Source organism: Scyliorhinus canicula, chromosome 11 (assembly GCF_902713615.1).
Source record: "Scyliorhinus canicula chromosome 11, sScyCan1.1, whole genome shotgun sequence".
Classification (NCBI taxonomy): domain Eukaryota; kingdom Metazoa; phylum Chordata; class Chondrichthyes; order Carcharhiniformes; family Scyliorhinidae; genus Scyliorhinus; species Scyliorhinus canicula.
The window spans coordinates 14,473,709-14,494,731 of NC_052156.1; the positions used below are offsets into that span (position 1 = coordinate 14,473,709).

At 45.1% G+C, this 21,023-nt stretch overlaps 1 protein-coding gene across 2 annotated transcripts in view; it reads right to left on the reverse strand.

Annotated features, from left to right (window-relative positions):
- The window catches only part of LOC119973848 (twinfilin-2), a 119,910-nt gene that overhangs the window by 20,010 nt on the left and 78,877 nt on the right, over positions 1 to 21,023 (reverse strand). For both annotated transcript variants that reach the window (XM_038812325.1, XM_038812324.1), the window contains exons 4-5: positions 17,903 to 17,998; positions 12,274 to 12,378 (exon numbers count right to left, since the gene is read on the reverse strand). In XM_038812325.1, the coding sequence (XP_038668253.1) occupies positions 12,274 to 12,378; positions 17,903 to 17,998 (201 nt within the window). The remainder of the gene's footprint in view (positions 1 to 12,273; positions 12,379 to 17,902; positions 17,999 to 21,023) is intronic.

The following is a 21,023-nucleotide window of genomic DNA, read 5'->3' on the forward strand; positions in this document are numbered from 1 at the left end:
CTATAAGTATGCGTTAAGTTGAACAGTTCATTATTTGAACCACTACAAAGGAATATCGTGTAACGGGAATTAATTTCTGACCGCAAAGATTTTTTTCTGACCATCCCTGTTTTCATGGGGGTTTTAAAATTGTACACACGGAGAAGTATACATCAAATCAAGTATCGAAAATAAGAACTGACCAACATGATTGCAATTGGATTGCTGAATATTCAGTTTGCCTGACAAAGACATGGGCAGGATTTCCCTGCATTTATCTGATGCTCCCCGACAGACAGAAATGGGAGTTAGAAACTGCCACTCATCATGATGTTCCCCAGAGTGACCTATTAATGGCAGAGGATAAGTTTGCTACCAAATTAAGGATGACTGGTGGGCTCTCAAAGCTGGAGGGCCAATCAGAGACCTTCCAACTTGGAAGGATTCTGCAATGTAAGTAAGGGAAAGGGTGCTTAAAATGGTGGCAAACTCTTTCCAACTTTTTCAATGTCACCTTTAAGAAGAAGAAGAAGAAAAAATCGCTTATTGTCACAAGTAGGCTTCAAATTAAGTTACTGTGAAAAGCCCCTAGTTGCCACATTCTGGCGCCTGTTCTGGGAGGCTGGTATGGGAATTGAACCGTGCTGTTGGCCTGCCTTGGTCTGCTTTCAAAGCCAACGATTTAGCCCTGGGCTAAACCAGCCCCTATAAATATCTTTTGCAGCTGGGCCACCACTATAGGCACTTGAGGGGTGGAGAGTGGGGGAGCTACTCTATAGGGCTGCCTGTGGCCTCTCGACCCACCTGGATCACTGAAAACACCCTCACCAGCCTGTCCCCACACCCCATCTGCCTCCAGAAGGCCATCTCCAGTCACCCAAACTGAATGATATGCCCAGGAACCTGACCAGAAAATCCTAGATGGCCTCCTTTAATTGGCTATGTTGGCTACCTGTTTTTGCAGGTGGTGGCAAGGCTACCTGCCAGCATTATATCTCTGCATAAATGGCTGTGAGGAAGAGGAAGTGGGGTGGAGCTGGGAAACTAGCATGGTGGCCGCAGGGGCTATTTTTAGCTCCAGCCTGCCTCCGTTCCAGCCCTCTCGAGGGCTCAAAATCCTGCCCATGATGTGTGGTTCTGGAGTCAGTCACTTCTGATTCCCTATTAGATCTGGAGTTTGGAAATTTTAAGTCCAATTGCTGGGCTTAATCCAGTAAAACAGGAGGTAGAATATGTACTCTGATATCTTGGTCATGTGTGTCTTCAGTAGGATTTGAATATTGGACTTCCGGTGGAGGCCATGGTGTGAGTAGTCGCACTCAGGGCAGCTCCTGCTTGATGGTGCAGAAAAGAGCTCTTTTTACCCGAAATCGGGTGCAACTTCGACGGATAAGTGTAGCTGAAGGTTGGAGGAGAAGTTCCGCCTGGGAGTGGTATGTCTGCTGGTTATCAAACCCGGCAGAACGCGAAGGACTTGGCCAAGGAGTTGGAAGGGACCTGTGGCGCAGCAGCCAGTGGAAGGATGGAGGAGGGGGGTGGGTCAGTGCAAGTAGGAAAGCCCCAGATGGACCAGCAGATGGCCTTCATCAAGGAAGAGATCCGCCAGTAGAGGAAGGAGATGCAGGGGATCGCTCGAAGGACATCGAAGGAACTGTGGCACCACTGAAGGGAACGATGGAAAGGGTGGAGAAATGCTCGGAGGCACAGGCGCCACCGACCTGAGAGATTGAGAGGGTGATGTCGGACCACAGCAGTATGATGGTGGCATTGGAGGTGGAGCTCTTAAGGGACCGTTGCAAGATGTTGAGAGCACAGATGGAGGAGCAGGAATAGAGGTCTAAAAGACAGAATCTGTGCACAGTGGGCCTGCCTGAAGAAGTGGATGGTGAGAATGCCATGAGGGACGTTTCGAAGATGCTGGTGAGGCTGGTGGCAGGTGGGATCCCTGAGGTGGACAGAGCACACAGGTCTCTGATGCAGAAGCCTAGGGCAGGGGAGCCACCGCGGGCAGTGATCGTGAGGCTCCACAAGTCCTTGGAGATCAAGAAGATTCTGCGTTAGGTCAGGGAAAGCGCAACTGCAAATGGGAGGGGAACAAGGTTCGAACATACCAGGATATTGGAGCTGAACTGGCAAAACGACATGTGGGGTTCAACAGGGCCATGGTAGTGCTGCACCGACAACGGATTCACTGCACAGTATAAATATTCCCCACAGCTTTGACAAAGAGTCATTGGACTTGAAACGTTAGCTCTTTTCTCTCCCTGCAGATGCTTCCAGACCTGCTGAGATTTTCCAGCATTTTTTCTTTCGTTTCAGATTCCAGCATCCTCAGTAATTTGCTTTTAGACAGCGGATCAGGTTTGGGGTGCTCTACCCTGCAAAACTATGGATGACCTATGGAGAACAGAAATGCTGTTTTGAGACCCCAGAAGTGGACTATGACATTACCAAGGAGCAGAAACTGGGAGAGAACTGAACTGAACAATTCTGGGGAGACTGAGGTGCTGGCACTTCAAAGTAATTGAGAACATGGGTAGAGTGGGGGTTAGAGGGAGGTGTTTTTTCTTCTCCTCAGATGTGAAGGATTTTTTCTTTTTTATCTTTTTGTTCGTCTTTGGGGACGGTGATCTGTGGATTGAGATGAGTCTTTGTTTGGGTTTTGGGGGGGGGGGTCAGCAGGAGTTGCCATCCTGGCAAAGTAATGCTGGTGAACGGCAGTGAGGTGGAGGAGACGGTCGATAGAGGTGGCCATTGGGAAGAGGGGGTGGAGGGAGGGGGAAGGGGTGCGATGAGGCACGTTTGGAGAAGAAACATGGTCAGGGGTGGAGAAAGGGATGGTCAGGTACAGGATGAAATTAACGGGGGTAGAGCTGAAAGGTGAGAGTGGCGGACGGTAGGGGGAAATGGAGGCGTAAGCCCCAGTACGGCTGATATCATGGAACATGCGAGGGTTCAATGGACCGGTGAAGGGATCTTGCGTCTTTGCGCACCTAAGAAGTTTAAAAGCAGAGGTGGACTTGCTGCAGGAGACGCACCTCCGTGTGAAAGACCAGGTTAGGCTGAGGAAGGGATGGGTTGGTCAGGTTTTCCACTCAGGATTTGATTCAAAGTTGCGAGGGGTGGCAATTTTGATGAGTAAATTTTGATGTGTGTGCGTGAAGGAAGTGAGGGATCTGGGTGGGAGATATGTAATGGTGAGTGGGGTATTAGAAGGGATGCCGATGGTATTGGTGAATGTGTATGAACCAAATTGGGACGATGTAGGTTTTATGAGGGGCTTGCTGGCAGCAATCCCGGACATGGCCACGCATCAGTTGATTCTGGGAGGAGATTTTAATTGTGTCCTAGAGCCGGGGGTAGATAGGTCAAGTCCCAGGTCTATAGGTAGGATGCGAATGGCAAAGCAGCTGGGTGAGTTTATGGAAAAGATGGGTATGGTGGACCCATGGCGTTTCAAGAACCCAGGGGGGAGGGAGTATTCCTTTTTCTCATATGTGTATAAAGCGTATTCAAGAACCAACTTTTTTGTGGTGAGCCGGGAGGTTTTGGTTGGGGTGGAGGGGGCAGAATAAATGGGGATAGTAATCTCAGACCGTGTGCCCCACTGGCTGGAGATTCGCCGTAGATCGGTTTGGGAGCAGAGGCCGGGGTGGGGGCTCGATTCGGGGCTGTTGGCAGATAGAGGGGTTTATGACAAATTGCGGGCTGTGATTAAAGATTATGTAGAATTGAGCCAAAATGGGGAGGTGTCAGCGGCCACATTTTGGGAAGCGTTAAAAAAGGTGGTTTGAGGGGAGATTATCTCATTCAAGGCACATGCTGATAGGGAAAGAGGGAGGAATATGAGCGGCTCATGAACGAGATAGTGGAGGTAGATAGGAAGTAGTCGAGGGCGGCCACCATGGAGGGATTGGCGAGGAGGAAAAGATTACAGAGTCAATTTGATAGGTTGAACACGGTGAGGCGGGTGGGACAACTGCGTAGGGCAAGGGGGTTGCAGTACGAATATGAGAAGGCGAGTCGAATGTTAGCGCATCAGCTACGAGGCAGGCCGCGTCCAGGGAAATATTGTGGATATGGACTGGGGCAGGGGATGTGGTGTCGGAGCTGGAGAACATAAACAAGGTGTTTAGGGATTACTGTAAGGAGCTGTACAGGGCGGCCCCGAGAGGGAGAGGGGGGGGGGGGGGGGGGGGTACAGAGGGGGACATGGAACGGTGCTTAGATGAACTGGAGTATCCACAGTGGAGGAAGAGAAGAGGCAGGCCCTAGAGGAGCCCTTGGGGTTGAGGGAGGCATTGGATAGTATAAGGGGTATGAAGTCAGGGCCCGATGGTTACTGGCGGAATTCTATAAGGAGGTCACAACGGACCTGGCACCACATCGCGTGGGGGCATTCATTGAGGTGTTGGAGAAGGGGGAAGCTGCCGGAGACGATGATGCATTCAACGATCACATTAATGCCAAAAAAGGGGAAAGACCTGTTGGAATGTGGGTCGTATAGGCTCATATCGCTGAATACGATGTGAAAGTACTGGCTAAGTTGGTGGCCGGAAAGATGGAAGGTTGTGTCACGGGGGTGGTTGTGGAGGACTTAACGGACTTCGTCAAGGGCAGGTAGCTTTCTACTAATATAAGGAGGCTGTTAAACGTGATCATGACCCTGTCGCGAGTCTATGTGCTGGAGATAGTGGTGTCCATGGATGCGGAGAAGGCATTTGACCGGGTGACGGTACCTGTTTGAGGTCCTGGGTAGCTTCTGGTTTGGGCCGAAGTTTGTGGCATGTGCGCGCCTGTTATATGTGGCACCGATGGAGAGTGTGCGGACCAATGACAGGGTTCACGGAACCTTGAACTGCACAGGGGAACAAGGCAGAGGTGGCCGCTGTCACCACTGCTGTTTGTGCTGGCTATAGAGTATCTGGAAATGGCTCTTAGGGGGTTTGCAGAGTGGTGAGGGATTATGAGGGGATGAAGGGAGCATCGGGTATCGCTACATGCAGACAACCTACTATTGCATGTTTCAGACCCGCTGGAGAGCATGGAGAGGATAATGGGCCTGTTGGGGAAGTTTGGGTGTTTCTCGGGATATAAGTTAAATGTAGGGAAAAGCAAAGTGTTCCCGGTGCACGAGTTGGGTTGGCGAGCCAGTCTAGGGGGGGATACCAATTAAGGTGGCCTGAGACAGGTTTAGATACCTGGGGATTCAGGTAGCGAGGGAATGGGCGATGCTACACAAATGCAATTTAACAAAACTGGTGGAGAAGGTTAGGGAGGATATGATGAGGTGGGACTCACTGCACGTGATTTTGGCAGGGTCAAGTGGTGAGGTTCCTGTTCAAATTCCAGACACTCCTGATCTTTGTACCGAAGGCCTTCTTTCAAAAACTGGATATGATTATTTCAGACTTTGTATGGGCAGGGAAGGTGCCAAGGGTTAAGAGGACCCTGTTACAGAGACAGAGGCAGAAGGGAGGGTTGGCGTTGCCGAACCTGCTACATTATTATTGGGTGGCGAACGTCGAGAAGGTGAGGCGGTGGTGGGAAGGAGAAATGGTAGGGGGTCCAGCTTGAGGGCTATGGTGACGATGGTACTGCCAATGGCGCCAAGGAAACACTCGGAGAGCTCTGTAGTCAATCCAGGTGAAAGTCTGGAAACAGCTGAGGAGGAACTTTAGGATAGACGGGATGTCCGTGTTAACGCCTTTGTGCGAAAACCATGGTTTTGAGCTGGGGCAGATAGATGGCATGTATTGGAAGTGGAGAGAAGTGGGACTGGTTAAGGTGAGGAATTTGTACCTGGAAGAAGGGTTTGCCAGTATAGAGGAACTGAAGGAGAGGATAGAGCTCCCGAGAGGAAGTGAGTTTAGGTACCTGCAGGTAAGGGACTTTGCGCGTAAGGTTTGGAAAGAGTTTTACGGCGCTAACAAGGATAGTGGGGGTGGAGGTTGAGCCGGACCCACTGGTGGCGATATTTGGGAGATCGGAGCTGATGGAGGGGAGGAGGGCCGATGTTTTAGCCTTTGCTTCACTGATTGCTGGGCGAAGAATTCTGCTGGAGTGGCGGTCAGCAACATCACCATGGGTGGCGGCTTGGCTGGGGGACTTATATGACTTTCTTCAGTTGGAAAAAATTAAGTACCAATTAAGGGGTTTAGCGGAGGGCTTCGGGGCAAGGTGGGGATGTTCGTGGCTGTGTTAGAGGAGCTGCTTGTGGCACGGGGGTGGGTGTAAAAAGAGAAATTTCGTACAATCTGTGTTAGGAATTTGTTCCCCGAATTGTTTATGTTTTGTAACCTTTTATATACATTTGGAATAAAATACACTTTTAAAAAAAAGGATTTGCAAATTGGATAGAATAGAATAATTCTGAAGCAGGCAACAGTGACATCTAGTGGCAGATTGAACACTGCAAACACTTTTGTACCACTGATAGGCTGTCTAACCTAGTCAATTTGGATCCCTTTCCATGACAAATTGTTATGTTAACTGTTCACCCAGATGGTTGGACATTCAGCTGCATCTAAAACTGTGTCCTTCTCCTGTTCCAAATTTTGGAACAAGCTCTCAATTTCGATCAAATGTATCTTTAATTTAAAAAAAATGATAAAAATGTAGTTTAGTTTTAATGTTGTTTATTGTCTGTATACAATTGTAGGCACGGCTAGGTTGAAGCTGAATACAATTTATATGCAAGGGATATGCGTTGTTAAAAACACATATACACAGACGTACACAGGTAACAATCTACATACATGTATCAAAGTTCAAGGGCAACTACATATTGCATAGAACAAAACAACAACCTGTACCAGTCTGATGAATATTCTAGTGAATTCTTGCACACCTTTAAACATTCCTTCCAGACACGACAAAACACATATGAACTGGTTGCTAACCAGAAGGCCAATTTTCTAAATTCCGTCATCTTTGAAAACATGTAACGTGACAATTTCAGTGTAATGGAGTGGCAGCTACATAATTGTAATGGGCATTATTTAAAAAGGTGACAAGGAAGTTTAGGATAGGTGAAGAATTACAGAAGTTCATAATTAACAGGGCAAAAAGCACAAAAAAATAATTTGGAAGAGGTGTTTTTAATTACTAGGGAAAAGCATTCTTGAAATAGAAAGGGATATTTTGTCATCTGCGCAGAATTATTGTGTTCAGAAATGTTTTTGCAATGTAGTGCACTTGTTTGCCTTTTGCATTTCTGTGGGGGAAAATTGCATGTGTTTTGTATTGAATATTCACTCCAGTCAAAAGCAACTATTACGCTCATATTATAACAATGCTGTAAGTTGTAAATAATCTTGTGACAATGCAAAAGAACCGAAAATTGGCCTCACGATACACATTAATTCATCAACTACCCCGTTAATTTACAATTCTTATTTATTCTTAATTGCGCACAGAAAATCACGACAAAGAATAGTAGGTAATTAAATCCAATTCAAACCCAATCCAGGGGCGGGGCATAAAGTAAAAATGAAAATGAAGAAATTAACACAGTGGAACTCATTTAGAGATGTGAAATTGTTCAAACGTTGTCTGGTTGTTAATGTGATGCAAAATACCCAGCCACACAAACCAGATGCCAAATGTAGGCAGTGTTCAGTTACCTGATCATAATAGGGGCTGCAGTAAAGATACCTACACACTGGCCTTAGGAAGGGGCGAGACAGGAGAGGGAGGAATGAAAGTCAGTCAGTTCCTCTCCTGATCACTATCCAGTGACCTGCAGTATGAAGGACACAGGTGTGGATGTCGGGTAAGGACAGGGCAGACAAATCGTGTGTATTAAATAGCACGGCACTGCTCATCATCGAGGTTCACACAGATTTGCAGATAGCCAGAGGTGAGGTAACAGCGTGAATGACTTTCTTCGGAAAAGGAGTGACAAAAATTGAGGGAAACACCCTGCAACAGATGCAGGGTTTAGAGCCAGGCTTTTGAGAGCATCTGCTCTGCATAATACTTCCTCTACTTATATTGTCTGTATTTTGTGCTTCGCATAATTTCTCAAGGCTCAAAGTAAAGGTTGGTGACCCACTCCCAGACCTTTGCCAACTCTCTACTTTCATTTGACTGCTTAAGTTCATGATGGTGACCCAGGAATAGTCAATTCTTTCTAAAGAGTTGCATTGGTTGAGTTTATTTTCAATTAGAGTTGATATAAATATCTAAAAATGCAACCGTATTCAGCTTTTGATAAGAAAACAATCTTTGCACAAGATGAAGAAGTATCAGAAAAGCAACTGACAGGCATGCACATTTCACCACACCACTGTCAGAACTACAGGAAGTAAAATAAATTGCAACGCCAAAAGCAGGCCGACACACGGATAAACACACACCACAAACAAGACTTGTTGGGTGGAATTTACCGGATGTCCCCGCCAGCAGGATATTCCGGTCCCACTGGGAATAGCGTTGACAACGGTGGGACCATAAAATCCCGCCGGTGGCTGCCTCCGCCGCCGGGAAACACGTGGCGGGTTGGTCGGTAAATCCCACCCCGTTAAATTGGGTCAATAAAGACACACTCATAATTGCCCCTAATCTTGTGTTTTGTGCAGATACTGTAGAGGCAACTCAAGAGACACAATTTGAGAATGATTTTCACTACCTCTGTCTGGTGTTACTGGGGGGGGGGGGGATAACAGGCTCAACATCAGGGTCAAGTAGCCTTGCCGTGCCACAATGTGATTGGTTCCATTTTGAACGGGGCCTATTGCTGGATGAGCAAATCACTTGCCTGTTTCAGGCCACTTTTATGATGGGAATTAGAGTACTATGACATTAATAAAAACTTCACTGCGGTTTTAAGTTCGATCAGTTGGGCTGAGGGCTTGTATACTTTCACCACTTGAAAGGCTAATGGAAGTAAAGAGGCCCACCAGATAAGTGTTGAATTTTATTTTATTAAGTTGGGCCATTATCGCCTTGTTCCTCTTCCAGCCACACTCCTGGTAGTTAGGGATGTTGAGTTGGATGAATTCCAATGAGTCCTTTTTTCCCCAGACTATCTTGGAGTTTCAAATATAAGATACAGCAGTGTATCTGAGGCACTGGTAAGGATTATATGGTGTTCCAGAACACTGTCCCTATTTAAGTCTACATTCTAGTTTTTATTAGTGGAAACCTAATGCATGCAATTCCTCATGTGACTAACCCTTGCAGTGTTATCGGGTAGGTGCAGACTGGAGATTACATTAACAAATAATTCTCTCGGGGGCTGCACGGTGGCACAGTGATTAGCATTGCTGCCTATGACGCTGAGGACCCAGGTTTGAATCCCATGTGGAGTTTGCACATTCTCCCTGTGTTTGGGTGGGTTTCACCCCCACAACCCAAAGATGTGCAGGTTAGGTGGATTGGCCACGCTAAATTGCCCATTAATTGGGTACTCTAAATTTATTTTAAAAAAGGAATTCTCATATTTAAATCGAACCTTGGCAGAATGTATAGATGCTTGAATTTTAGAAAAGTGTGAAATAATCTGATTTATAAAGGTTGGGACCAACGTTCCTGCTAATTTCCTTTTGTCGTGCATTGCCCATTTCTTACATTTTCCGGTCCTTTTAGGATTGCTGCATGATTCCGCATAACCCATCCTGAAAGAACTGTGTTTTGTGTGTGGCTTGTTTGTCCCGTGTGTGGCACATTTCGTTTTCAAAATAAATTTAGAGTACCCAATTCCTTTTTTTCCAATTAAGGGGCAATTTAGTATGGCCATTCAACTACCCTGCACATTTTTTTGAGTTGTAGGGGGTGAGAGCCACGCAGACACGGGGAGAATGTGCAAACTCCACACGGACAGTGACCCGGAGCTGGGATCGAACCCGGGTCCTCAGGACCATGAGGCAGCAGTGCTAACTACTGTGCCATTCCTTCGTGTGGCACATTTCTGATTGGGGAGCCCTGCAGCATAAATACAAGGTTGATGGGGAATGCTAACATTGCAAAATGTGGTGGGGGGGGACACGGTGCTGCAGTGGTTAGCACTGCTGCCTCACGGTGCCGAGGACCAGATTTCAATTCCCGGCCCCGGGTCACTTCCGTGTGGTGTTTGCACATTCTCACCGTGTCTGCGTGGGTCTCACCCTCACAACCCTAAGATGTGTAGGATAAGTGGATTGGTCATGCTCAATTGCTCCTTAATTGGAAAAAATTCAGAAGAAAAAACATTGTAAAATGGTAAAACCAGGCAGCTGTTATAATGTACTGCACCCACCTAGCAGATCACATGTAGGCATCCAATAAGCACGTGGCATTATTTAGGTTCAAAGATTTCACCTGGATTTATTGGTGAAGGATGGGAATGATTGAGCTTTTTTCTGCACCTACAGTCAGCTCAATTTCTAATTAGCACACAGGGATTTGACATGCATCAAATTTCCGGTTCAAAAACACTGCATTTCTGCTCATGCAACCCAGTATGGACTGGAATCAATTGCTGTGAGAAATATGGCTTTTAAAACTAAATTGCACTATTTAAGATGCCACCATGCTGGAGACCTTTGGTGACTCCCATACTTGGAGCAGTCAGAACTGAGTACCCTCGATCCTACTACGTAAAGTTTACAGTGACTGCTACATCAATGCAAATGATTGCTGTAACAACAGCAACATTTGTAAATCCACTTTTTCGATTCTTATCTTACTTCTTAATTGTGATTATCTAAATGTGCAATCTGTAATTGGCAATGTGGTATTATTATCATGTTGCACACTGCTTCAGCTCTTACTGCACTACCAATATGATGAACTATCTTAGGAGCAAATATACTATGGTAACACCGCCCCTTTAAATCTTCTTTTTCTGATCTCATCAGACACGGATGAAAGGCTGCATTGTACTGTACTCTGATATCGCTAATTCCATTCTTTATACAAAATTCATAGCTTTTTCAAGCTCACTTCAAAAAAACACAAGATAATGCAAACGGCAGAAAATGTTTAAGTACTTACCTGGATCACCTTATCCTGCAAAAGACAGTAATATCAACCCAGAGCTCCAGAAATGCTTTTTGCCACAATCAGGCTATGTCTTTTTTAAAAGAAGATTTCTGTCTCACAGGAGACAACATTCCCATTATTCACGACTGATTAACCTACAGAGCAAACCTCTTTGTGATAAATATGAATCCAATGCTTGACAATTTAAAAAGAAATATCATTGTGGCAGCTGTAAATGGATTCTTTACAGATGCAAGCAACTGGATGGCAATTAAATATCTGGCACTAGACATAATAACCTACAAATGGATACAGAAGGTATTTTATTTAAATAAGTCTATCTATTCAACAGAATGCCTGACATTATTTTTTCAATGATTGTCTGGGGTGCAATCATACACATCAGGCTCACATCACTAGATCATTCATCTGCCAATGGTGATAATTAAGTTTTTTGCAGCCCATCCATAAAAAGTATATACTTTATGTTAAACACCAATGAGATTTTTGTTTAATAATTAAATAATTTAATAGTCCTTTGTTGTATCTTTACTGCCCCCAGAAAATCAAATAGAAAACATCTGCTTATTCCTCAAATTAATTTATGCTGTAAAACTCTGTGGCTCTAAGGTCATACAATCATAGAATCGCAACAGTGCAGAAAGAGGCCATTCGGCCCATCAAGTCTGCACCAACCCTCTGAAAGTGCATTCCACCCAAGCCCACTTCCCCGCCCTATCCTTTACTTTTTTTTAAATTTAGAGTACCCAATAATTTTTTTTCCAATTATGGGGCAATTTAACAGTGGCCAAACCACCGAAACTGCACATTTTTGGGTTGTGGCGGTGAAACCCACGCAGACATGGGGAGAATGCGCAAACTCTACACGGACAGTAACCCAGGACCGGAATCGAACCCGGGTCCTCAGTGCCGTAGTCCCAGTGCTAACCACTGTGCCACATGGCGCCACTTCAATAACCCCTTACTGAACATAACGTACACACCCCTGGACATTTTGGGGCAATTTAGCATGGTTAATCCACCTAACCTGCACATCCTTGGAGGAAACTCCCGGAGCACAGAGACAAGGGGAGAATGTGCAACTCCACACAGTCACTCAAGGCAGGAATTGAACCCGGATCCCTGGCGCTGTGAGGCCTCAATGCTACCCACTGTGCCACCAAGCCGCCCATAGATTCTGTAACTAGTTTCATGATTCCTGCAGAGTCAGATAAAGTAAATTGCAATATTCTTTAATACCCTGAAAACTGTTGAACAAAAGTAGCCTCAGGGAAGTGGATGGTGATATAGAATTGATGGCATTGTTACCTCATTAATCTTAATCTGCTTCAGTTCCTCCTCAGCTGCTGTAAGTGGTGCCGGTCCCAAGCGGGACAGAACATGCTTTTGATAGCCACTAAAACAGACATCTTCCTGTTGGGGCAAACATATTGACACTTTCAATATCAGAATATTAGAACAAATGCAAGATCAAACTGCTACTAGAATTGATATTACCAGCAGGGTGAGTGTAGAAGCCAAGTATTTCTAATACACCTAATATAGGTAAAAGATAGCTGTTTAGCGTAAATATTAAACCCCAGTTTTAAATTAAGGATTAAAAACACATATTCTGCAAATTCATTTACAAGATTGCATGACACAGCAAAATTAATTTTCTAAATACATAGTTTGAAAGAAACCGAGAAGCCTGATACATTTCTCCAAGGACAAGGGCTGAATTCCATGGCAATGAGGTGGCAGGAGTAAAGGCTCTATTGTTCTGATTTCAGGCCACTCGTGATAACAGCCTGAATCACATTCCATAACGTATACAGGCTGAAACATTTTAGACTATTGCTGGATTTTAAAGATGGACAGTTAAAACATTGAATCAAATATATTTGACTTCAACCCAAACCAATTAGGATTAAATTAGGATGTGATTAGATGCCTGAAGCCAGATATGACTTGGTATAACCGTGATGGATTTTCGGCCATCTTCTCTCTCTTTTTCCGCTCTCTCTGGCTCTTCAGATCATTCTACATTCTTTTGGACTTACTATTCGTTATCTATCAACCTGTCCTTCATATTTCACTTTCTAACTCTGAAACTTGGAAGTTATTTCGAGCTGTCTGCCGAAGCAAGTAAAATTTTATCTGTGCTTGTTTGAAAGTTCAATAGTCTACAAATTGCCTCTTTGTGAGCCGTATGATGACTGGACTTTAAAATGACTCTCAATTGCAATCAATAGAAGACAAATAAAACAATTATTTGCACTTGACAAGGTTTAACTCAAATTTCTACTGAGATTTAGTGAATCCAAAGTGATACATCTATCAGTGAGTTCAGGCAAATCGCAGTAATTTCTTATTGGGGCAAGCAGTGTGGTTGACAAGATCATCTGTGTAGATGAACTAATTCCTAAAATGGACTGTTGTGATATGTAGAGAATCTGCAGGTGCACAGCATACCTGTGAAACTCCTAAGGACTCTATGAGGAACAAAATTATATTTTAAATCTCGATCATAAGGGGGTCTGGGGGCAGCAGTGGTTAGCACTGCTGCCTCATGGCGCCGAGGTCCCAGGTTCGATCCCAGCCCCGGGTCACTGTCCGTGTGGAGTTTGCACATTCTCCCCACGTTTGTGTGGGTTTCGTTCCCACAAACCAAAGATGTGCAGGGAAGGTGGATTGGCCATGCTAAATTGCCCCTTAATTGGAAAAAACGCATTGGGTACACTAAATGTAATTAAAAATAAATAAATAAATAAGGGAGTCTGAAAAAGTATTTCAGATAAGATCCAGGCAATATTGAAGGCTTTTATAAGTAAGTGAGTATTGTAGAAGGATGTAATCAAAGAAGAAATAGACACTTTCAAAACAGATTTAAGTTGATATGGTTAAAGGATAAGGATGTGATGGAAGTGTCAAATTATGTTTTCCCCCTTCAGTTGTGTAATGGAGGAGGATATAATACCAGAGGTAGAGGGAAAACTAGAGAAGGGGGAGATTTTACAAGGATTCATACTACCAATGTATGGATAAATGTAATGGATACAACAGAATTTTGGCCAACATAACAAAATTAAGGACAAATCTCTGACCCTTTCCATCCATCCATCTCCAAGTAAATTTGGAGCTGTGTGCCTAACTTTGTGAAATGGAGAGGGAAATGTTTCGGAGACAGTGTTCGAGATAAAAGCAATTGTGCAAACAGCAGAAAATTGCAAAAGGCCATTTAAATAACATTGGACATTAAAATGACTCTGGGACTATAATTTAAATAGGGAAAGATAGCAGCAGAGAACAGAGCAGTAGAGGAACAAGTGACCAACATGATTTATAGGTTCAGATACAGAAATCATTAAAAAACAACTTCCAAATGCTAAAATTATCAAAGGTAAATGGAATATCACACTTCATCAGAAAAAGTTTGATAAGCGCAAAGAAATTCCTGGTGCAGTTATAAAAAGCACTGGTCAGAGCATTTTAGAATTATTGGTTTTAGTCTGACGAAGCAACTCTGCGTCTTGAAAAATATATGATTCACAGGCTGATACCTGGGATGAAGGGAGATGAAGGGGCACCGGAATGTGGTGACTAGGGACTTTTCACAGTAACTTCATTTGAAGCCTACTTGTGACAATAAGCGATTTTCAAATGCAGTTGGAGCTGAGGAATTTAAGGATTGAAATGGCCTGAAATGTTAACTCTGGGTGAGATTGAACGGGATAAGTTCTTAGTGCCGTAGCAGGTGAGGTTTCCCGCAAGCTCTTCGACGGCCGCGTTGGCGAGCTCCTAACCTCTACTGAACGGCACTTAGTACTTGAAATGATCCCCCACAGACTCTTCGCTGATTCGCCAAGGCCCTCGTTCTGCAGCCCCCGTTAATGAGGGGGCAGCCGTACATAAACACACCCCCAAACATATTCTAGGCAGACATGCCACCACGGAGAACAGCACCATGCTTCGGGGATGCTGGCCTGACCAGGATGCTAGACGCCATGGGTGCGAGACGGGACATCCCGTTCCCTTGAGGGAGATGGCGGGTCACAGGGTCGCCAATGATGCTTGGGAGGCAGTAACAGAAGCCGTTCGTGTGGCCAGCCTGACCAGGAGGACGGCCATGCAGTGACCTCCAACAGGCCCCTTCTAATGACCGGCAGTGGTGCCACCTGCACTGGTCCCCTTTCCTGGTGCACCAAGCACGTGGCTCACGATGCCCTTTCTCTGTCTTTCAGGAGAAGCTAGCCCATGATCGGCGGTAGAGGGCCCAGGCGGTCCTGGGTACCATACATCAGAGTCCTCACCCCGCCCATGAGGAACGGGACCTGGAAGTCACGGGGTTGACAGATGATAGAGCAGTCACAGACAGCAAGATTGGCCTGAGCGGGGAGGAGCGAGCCCCCCCACTTCAGCCCCACCACCCTAATAACCTGTCTGAGGTGAGTATTGCATGTCTGACAAAATGACCCTTCCCTCTCACTGACCGCGTGTCCTTCCTCCCGCAGGATCTCCATCGAATGGGACTGGGCCATTTGGGGTGGCTCCCGCGCCAGTCACCTCGCTGCCACCCAAAAGATTGGGGGAAACTCTAGGAAGTTTTGTTGCCTTCCTGGTGCCAGGGTCCTGGATGTCTCTAAATGGCCTCGGGGCATCCTGAAACAGGAGGGCAAGCGGACAGATGTCATTGTCCACATTGGTACTAATGACATCGGCAGGAAGAGGAAAGAGGTCCTGTAAAGACAATTCAGGGAGTTAGGTCGGGAGCTAAAAAGCAGAATCTCTGGAGCAGTAATCGCAGGATTAGTCCCTGTGTCTCGTGCTATCGAGGCTTGGAACAAAGAGATAGTACAGTTTAACACGTGGCTAAAGAGCTGGTGTAGAAGGGAGAGCTTTAAATATATGGATCACTGGGATGTCTTCTGGGGAAGGCGAGACCTGTACAAGAAGGACAGATTGCACCTGAACTGTAGGGACATCAATATCCTGGGTGGGAGATTTACTAGTGCTGTTGGGGAGAGAGACTGGGGAGAAACGTGAGACTGAGATAAATATATCGCAGAGTGAGAGCAGGCAGAGGGAAGCCGCAGGGCTCAGTGGGACTGTAAGTCTGGAGTGTGTTTGCTTCAATGTAAGAAGTATAACAGGTAAGACAGATGAACTGAGAGCCTAGATCACTGCATTGAACTATGATGTAATTGCAATTCCGGAGACATGGTTAAAGGAAGGACAGGACTGCAGCTTAACATTCTGGGATATCATTGTTTTAGACAGGACTCAAGGGGAAACAAAAGAGGTGGGGATGTTGCACTGCTGATTAAGGAGCAGATCACAGCTGTGTTGAGGGAGGACACATTGGAGGGATCTTGTAGTGAGGCATTATGGGTGGAGCTCAGGAATAAGAAGAGTGAAATCACAATGTTGGGAGTGTACTATAGACCTCCCAACAGCTTGCAGGAGAGAGATGTGCAGTCACCACTTAAGGCAGATAGTGAAAAGGTGTGAAAAAAGGTAGTTGTGATGGGCGATTTTAACTTCCCCCTCCCCTATTGACTGGGAATCCCTTATAGCTAGGGGCTCGGGTGGAGAGCAATTTGTTAGATGTGTCCAGGAGGGCTTTTTAATACAGTATGTTGACAATCCAACCAGGAGGGGGCCATACTAGACTTGGCATTGGGGAATGAGCCAGGCCAGGTGATTGATGTTTCAGCAGGGGAGCATTTTGGGTTTAGCAACCATAATTCCATAAGGTTTCGGGTAGTCTTGGATATGGACAAGAATGGCCCGCGGGTGAGGATGCTTAACTAGGCAAGGGCTAATTACATCCAAATTAGACAGAAACTGGGGAATGTGGATAGGGAGCGGCTATTTGAGGGCAAATCCATGTCTGACATGTGGGAGGCTTTTAGAGGCCAGTTGATTGAAGGGCAGGACGGGTATGTCCCTGCAAAAATGAAGGATAGAAATGGCAGGATTCGGGAACCATGCATGAAAAGAGAAATTGTAAGCTTAGTCAAAAGGAAAGTGGAAGCTTATGATAGGTCTAGACATCTAAAAACTGACTCCCCTTGAAGAGTACAGTGAAAGTAGAAAGGAATTTAAACGTGGAATTAGGAGGGCTAAAAGGGGCCATGAAATGTCTTTAGCAAACATGGTCAAGGAGAATCCCAAGGTTTTTAATGCATTTATTAGGAGCAAGCGGGAATCTAACCTGAGACCCTGGCGCTGTGAAGCAACAGTGCTAGCCACTGTGCAGCTGTGCCGCCCATTTAAGAAAGGCAGTAGGGATAATCCAGCAAATTATAGACCAGTGAGCCTGACTTTAGTGGTGTAGTGGTGGGAGATGGCTACTCACATCCTCCGAACCCCTCCACAGCCACTGCACTAGCTTCATGTTTTTCAAAAGGACCACTAATCGTGACCTCTCACTGGCGAGCCAGTTCGATTCTCAGGAGGCCGTTGGATATGGTGACTGTCTCAATATTGAGATGGAGATTGGCCTTATGTGGTGATTAGTGGGATCTCACCACGCTTAGGCGAGTTCCAAAATCTGCCAACAGGAGTGAGCCGGTTCGATTGCAAATCCCTTGGAGATCGCGATTTGGGCTGCTCCCGCGATTGAACCGTCTCGCACGGATTCTCGGCAGGCATGACACGGTCGTTAAACCGCGCCCTCTATTTCTCTCTCCACAGAAACGGTCTGATCTGCTGAGTAGTTCCAACATTTTCTCTTTTGATTTAAGGACGAGAGTTTTAGTGGGAATTGACATCCTTAGGGAATTACACATCTCTAGAAAGTGAATCCAGAACAGGGGAACATAACTTTACAGTAAGATAACTAAAAGCAAAGAATAGATTTGTATGTACATTTTTCAAAATTTCACATGAAAAATGCAAAATTAACAGATAATACCTTGCAATATTCATCCATTAAAATGAAGTATCAAGGTACCTTCATTGTTCCAAATAATTCTTCCTTAATGTGCCCTCCACCAAACTCTTTCTTCACAGTCGCCCGTGTTGCTGCATACAGCATCTTCTGCCTGACCTGTGGAAAACACAATGCGGGTTAAAGTGTGTACATAATTGGAGCAGGATACAGGGAAAGCAGATTTTCTCAATGGAAGTACACAATTGTGAGTGGAGAGCACAAAACAATTCAACAAGTTGGGCAATTGGCAACCACCCTGAAGAATGTTGTACCATTGCTGTCCTCATCTCTTATGGAGTGGCTGACCTGAATTAGGAATTATCATCATTAGTCTGCTTCAGAATAGATTAAATTAAGAATCACCATTTAAGCTAGTGATATTTTGTTTGCTCTTGCATTATCCTTTTTGGATAGAAATTACATCATAGATAAGACTTACTGAACTTTAAAAAAAATATAAATTCAGAGTACCCAATTATTTTTTTTCCAATGAAGTGGCAATTTAGCGTGACTAATCCACCTACCCTGCACATCTTTGGGTTGTGGGGGTGAGACCCATGCAGGCATGGGGTGAATGTGCAAACTCCACACGGACAGTGACCCGGGGACGGGATCGAACACGGGTCCTCAGCGCTGCATGCAGCAGTGCTAATCACTGCGTCACCGTGCCGTCTTTTGAACTTAACATCATACAGTTCAAACTTAAGTGCTGGTAAACCCATGTGTAAATAAACTGATGTTCATGGAACGTCAGCTGAACACTGGTCTCCGGAGCTCCTACCAAACAACTGAATGTCAGCAGCAATCATTGTTGAGCATAATACACATATACCCATACACTCACATATATACTTCAAATACACAGTATTTTGGTAAAGAGAGAGGAAATTACACAGAAGAATTAATAATGGCTCTATTTTATCACAATAATTAATAAATTAAACATGGAGGAAGCACCAAGTCTCTGACAGCAATTGTAGGTATGTAGTTTGTACACTATTCCGACGTACCTAAATTTCTGCCTGCAAATCAATTTCTTTCACTAAGGTTAAAAAATAAACTTAGTTTCATATATGGAAGTAATCTCAAATTTAACAACAGGCACATATATTTCAGGTTTGCATTAATAGATATTCTCCCTCAGCCATGCACATAATGCTTCATTGCAAAAATTAGTCATTTTATCATGGGACTGGATTTTACAGTTGCCCACTGGGTGTGTTTTTGGCAGGAGGGTCACATAAAATATAATGGGTTGGTAGCCCACTGCTTCCTGTCCATCCCGCACCGCCGCACCTGAGCCATCCCCTATAATACAGTAAGTGGCATTTGTAAAAAGATACTTAATAGGCAGATAAGCTTGTTAACAAACCAAATGACTCAAACATTACAATGCCCATGCCATAATACGGTTGGCATGGGTCAGAGTTAAAAAATGGGAATGAAGGTGGGCACGTCCTTTGGGAGGTGCCCGTTGCTCATCCAGAGCACCCCCCCCCCCCCCCCCTCCATAAAGTGTTACATCTCCGCCTTTGTTCCTTCCTGTCTGGCTTCCAAAACTGGCCTATTCCCCCACCCTACCCCCTAGGTTGCCCTAAAAGCCCAGGACTTGCCTTACTCTGGACAGACAGCATCACTCTTCCAGTGGGTTGACTGCTGGCAATCCCAGCAGCGACCATTTCTGAGTTGTGGCGCTGGATTGGCCAGCAGCTCTCAAGGGTGGGATTTCCTCCCACTGAGAGGCCGAAGTCCAACTCTTGCCTGCTTACGGCTGCTGGTAGTAGGTTATTATTGAGCGGCGGTGGGGCAGCACGGTGGCACAGTGGATAGCACTGCTGTCTCACGGCGCCGAGGTCCCAGGTTCGATCCCGGCCCTGGGTCACTGTCCGTGTGGAGTTTGCACATTCTCCCCGTGTTTGCGTGGGCTTCACCCCCACAAGCCAAAGATGTGCAGGTTAGGTGGATTGGCCACGCTAAATTGCCCCTTAATTGGAAAAAAATTAATTGGGTACTCTAAATTAAAAAAAACTATTGAGCGGCGGCCTTGTTGAGCATCGGCCAGTGTGGATGTAACAGCGGTGGTTCATTTAGCCCCTTGAGCCGGTTCCCCTCTAAAACAGGATTGTGGCTGATCTGCAACCTAACTCTATCCCTTAACCATTGCTTAACAAAAAAAATCTATTCAAATTTTAAATTAATAATTGGTCATCAATTGCTGTTTGCTGAAGATAGTTCCAAACCTCAACCACCCTTTATGTGAAATGTCTGGCTCCAACATTTACACTATACCATGTGGTGCTAGACTCCCCCAACCAGTGGAAATAGTTTATCTCCATTCTGCGGTTCTTAGTTAGTTCTAAATCATGCCATTTCTAGCATGTTATGAAAGCTGAGATGAATTAAAATCCATATTTTAAAAAGTTGAGTCATCACAAAACCAAACACAGATTTTTCTCAGTAGATCTAAAACAGTCTAATCCTGGGACTTGTGGTTTATGAATTTCATCCAAATCCATTAGTTGGATACTGTCTGGTAAACCATGCTGATGGGGTCCATTCCTTTTCCAATTGTCTCCCTTTATTCTTCCCCATGATGACTGCGGTACATGTGATACAGTGAAGCAGACAGGGATCTTTTGGCAACATGACCATTCTTCATGAATGAACTGCATATGAAATATAATTGAATTAGGTTTTGGGCCTTCAGGGCCACTGAAATGAACCCTGGCAATCGCACAAATAAGCGTGCAGTGGCTGGATAGCAATCAGGAAGTGAGGTGTTTCCCCCTATTCCTAGACTGTGGGACATTTTCTTGACTTTATGAGACTGTATCACATTCAACTGCAATTAACCTTTGTGCTATTGGAGTGGAGATCGGAGGCAATTTGACAGCAGAATTTACTGCAGGTGAGGAAACCTCTGCATTTCAATTACAGGCAGCAACAACTGCCTGCATTTATATAGTGCCTTTAAAGTGTGCAAGGCCCCAAAACATTCCATAAAAGCACTGACAAATAAAATTGAACACCAAGCCACCTAGAGATATTGGGACAGATGACTGAACGCTTGATCGAAGAGGTAGGTTTTAAGGTGCAGAGAAAGAGAACAGAGAGTGAGGGAGGTTTCGTTTAGAGAGAGGAT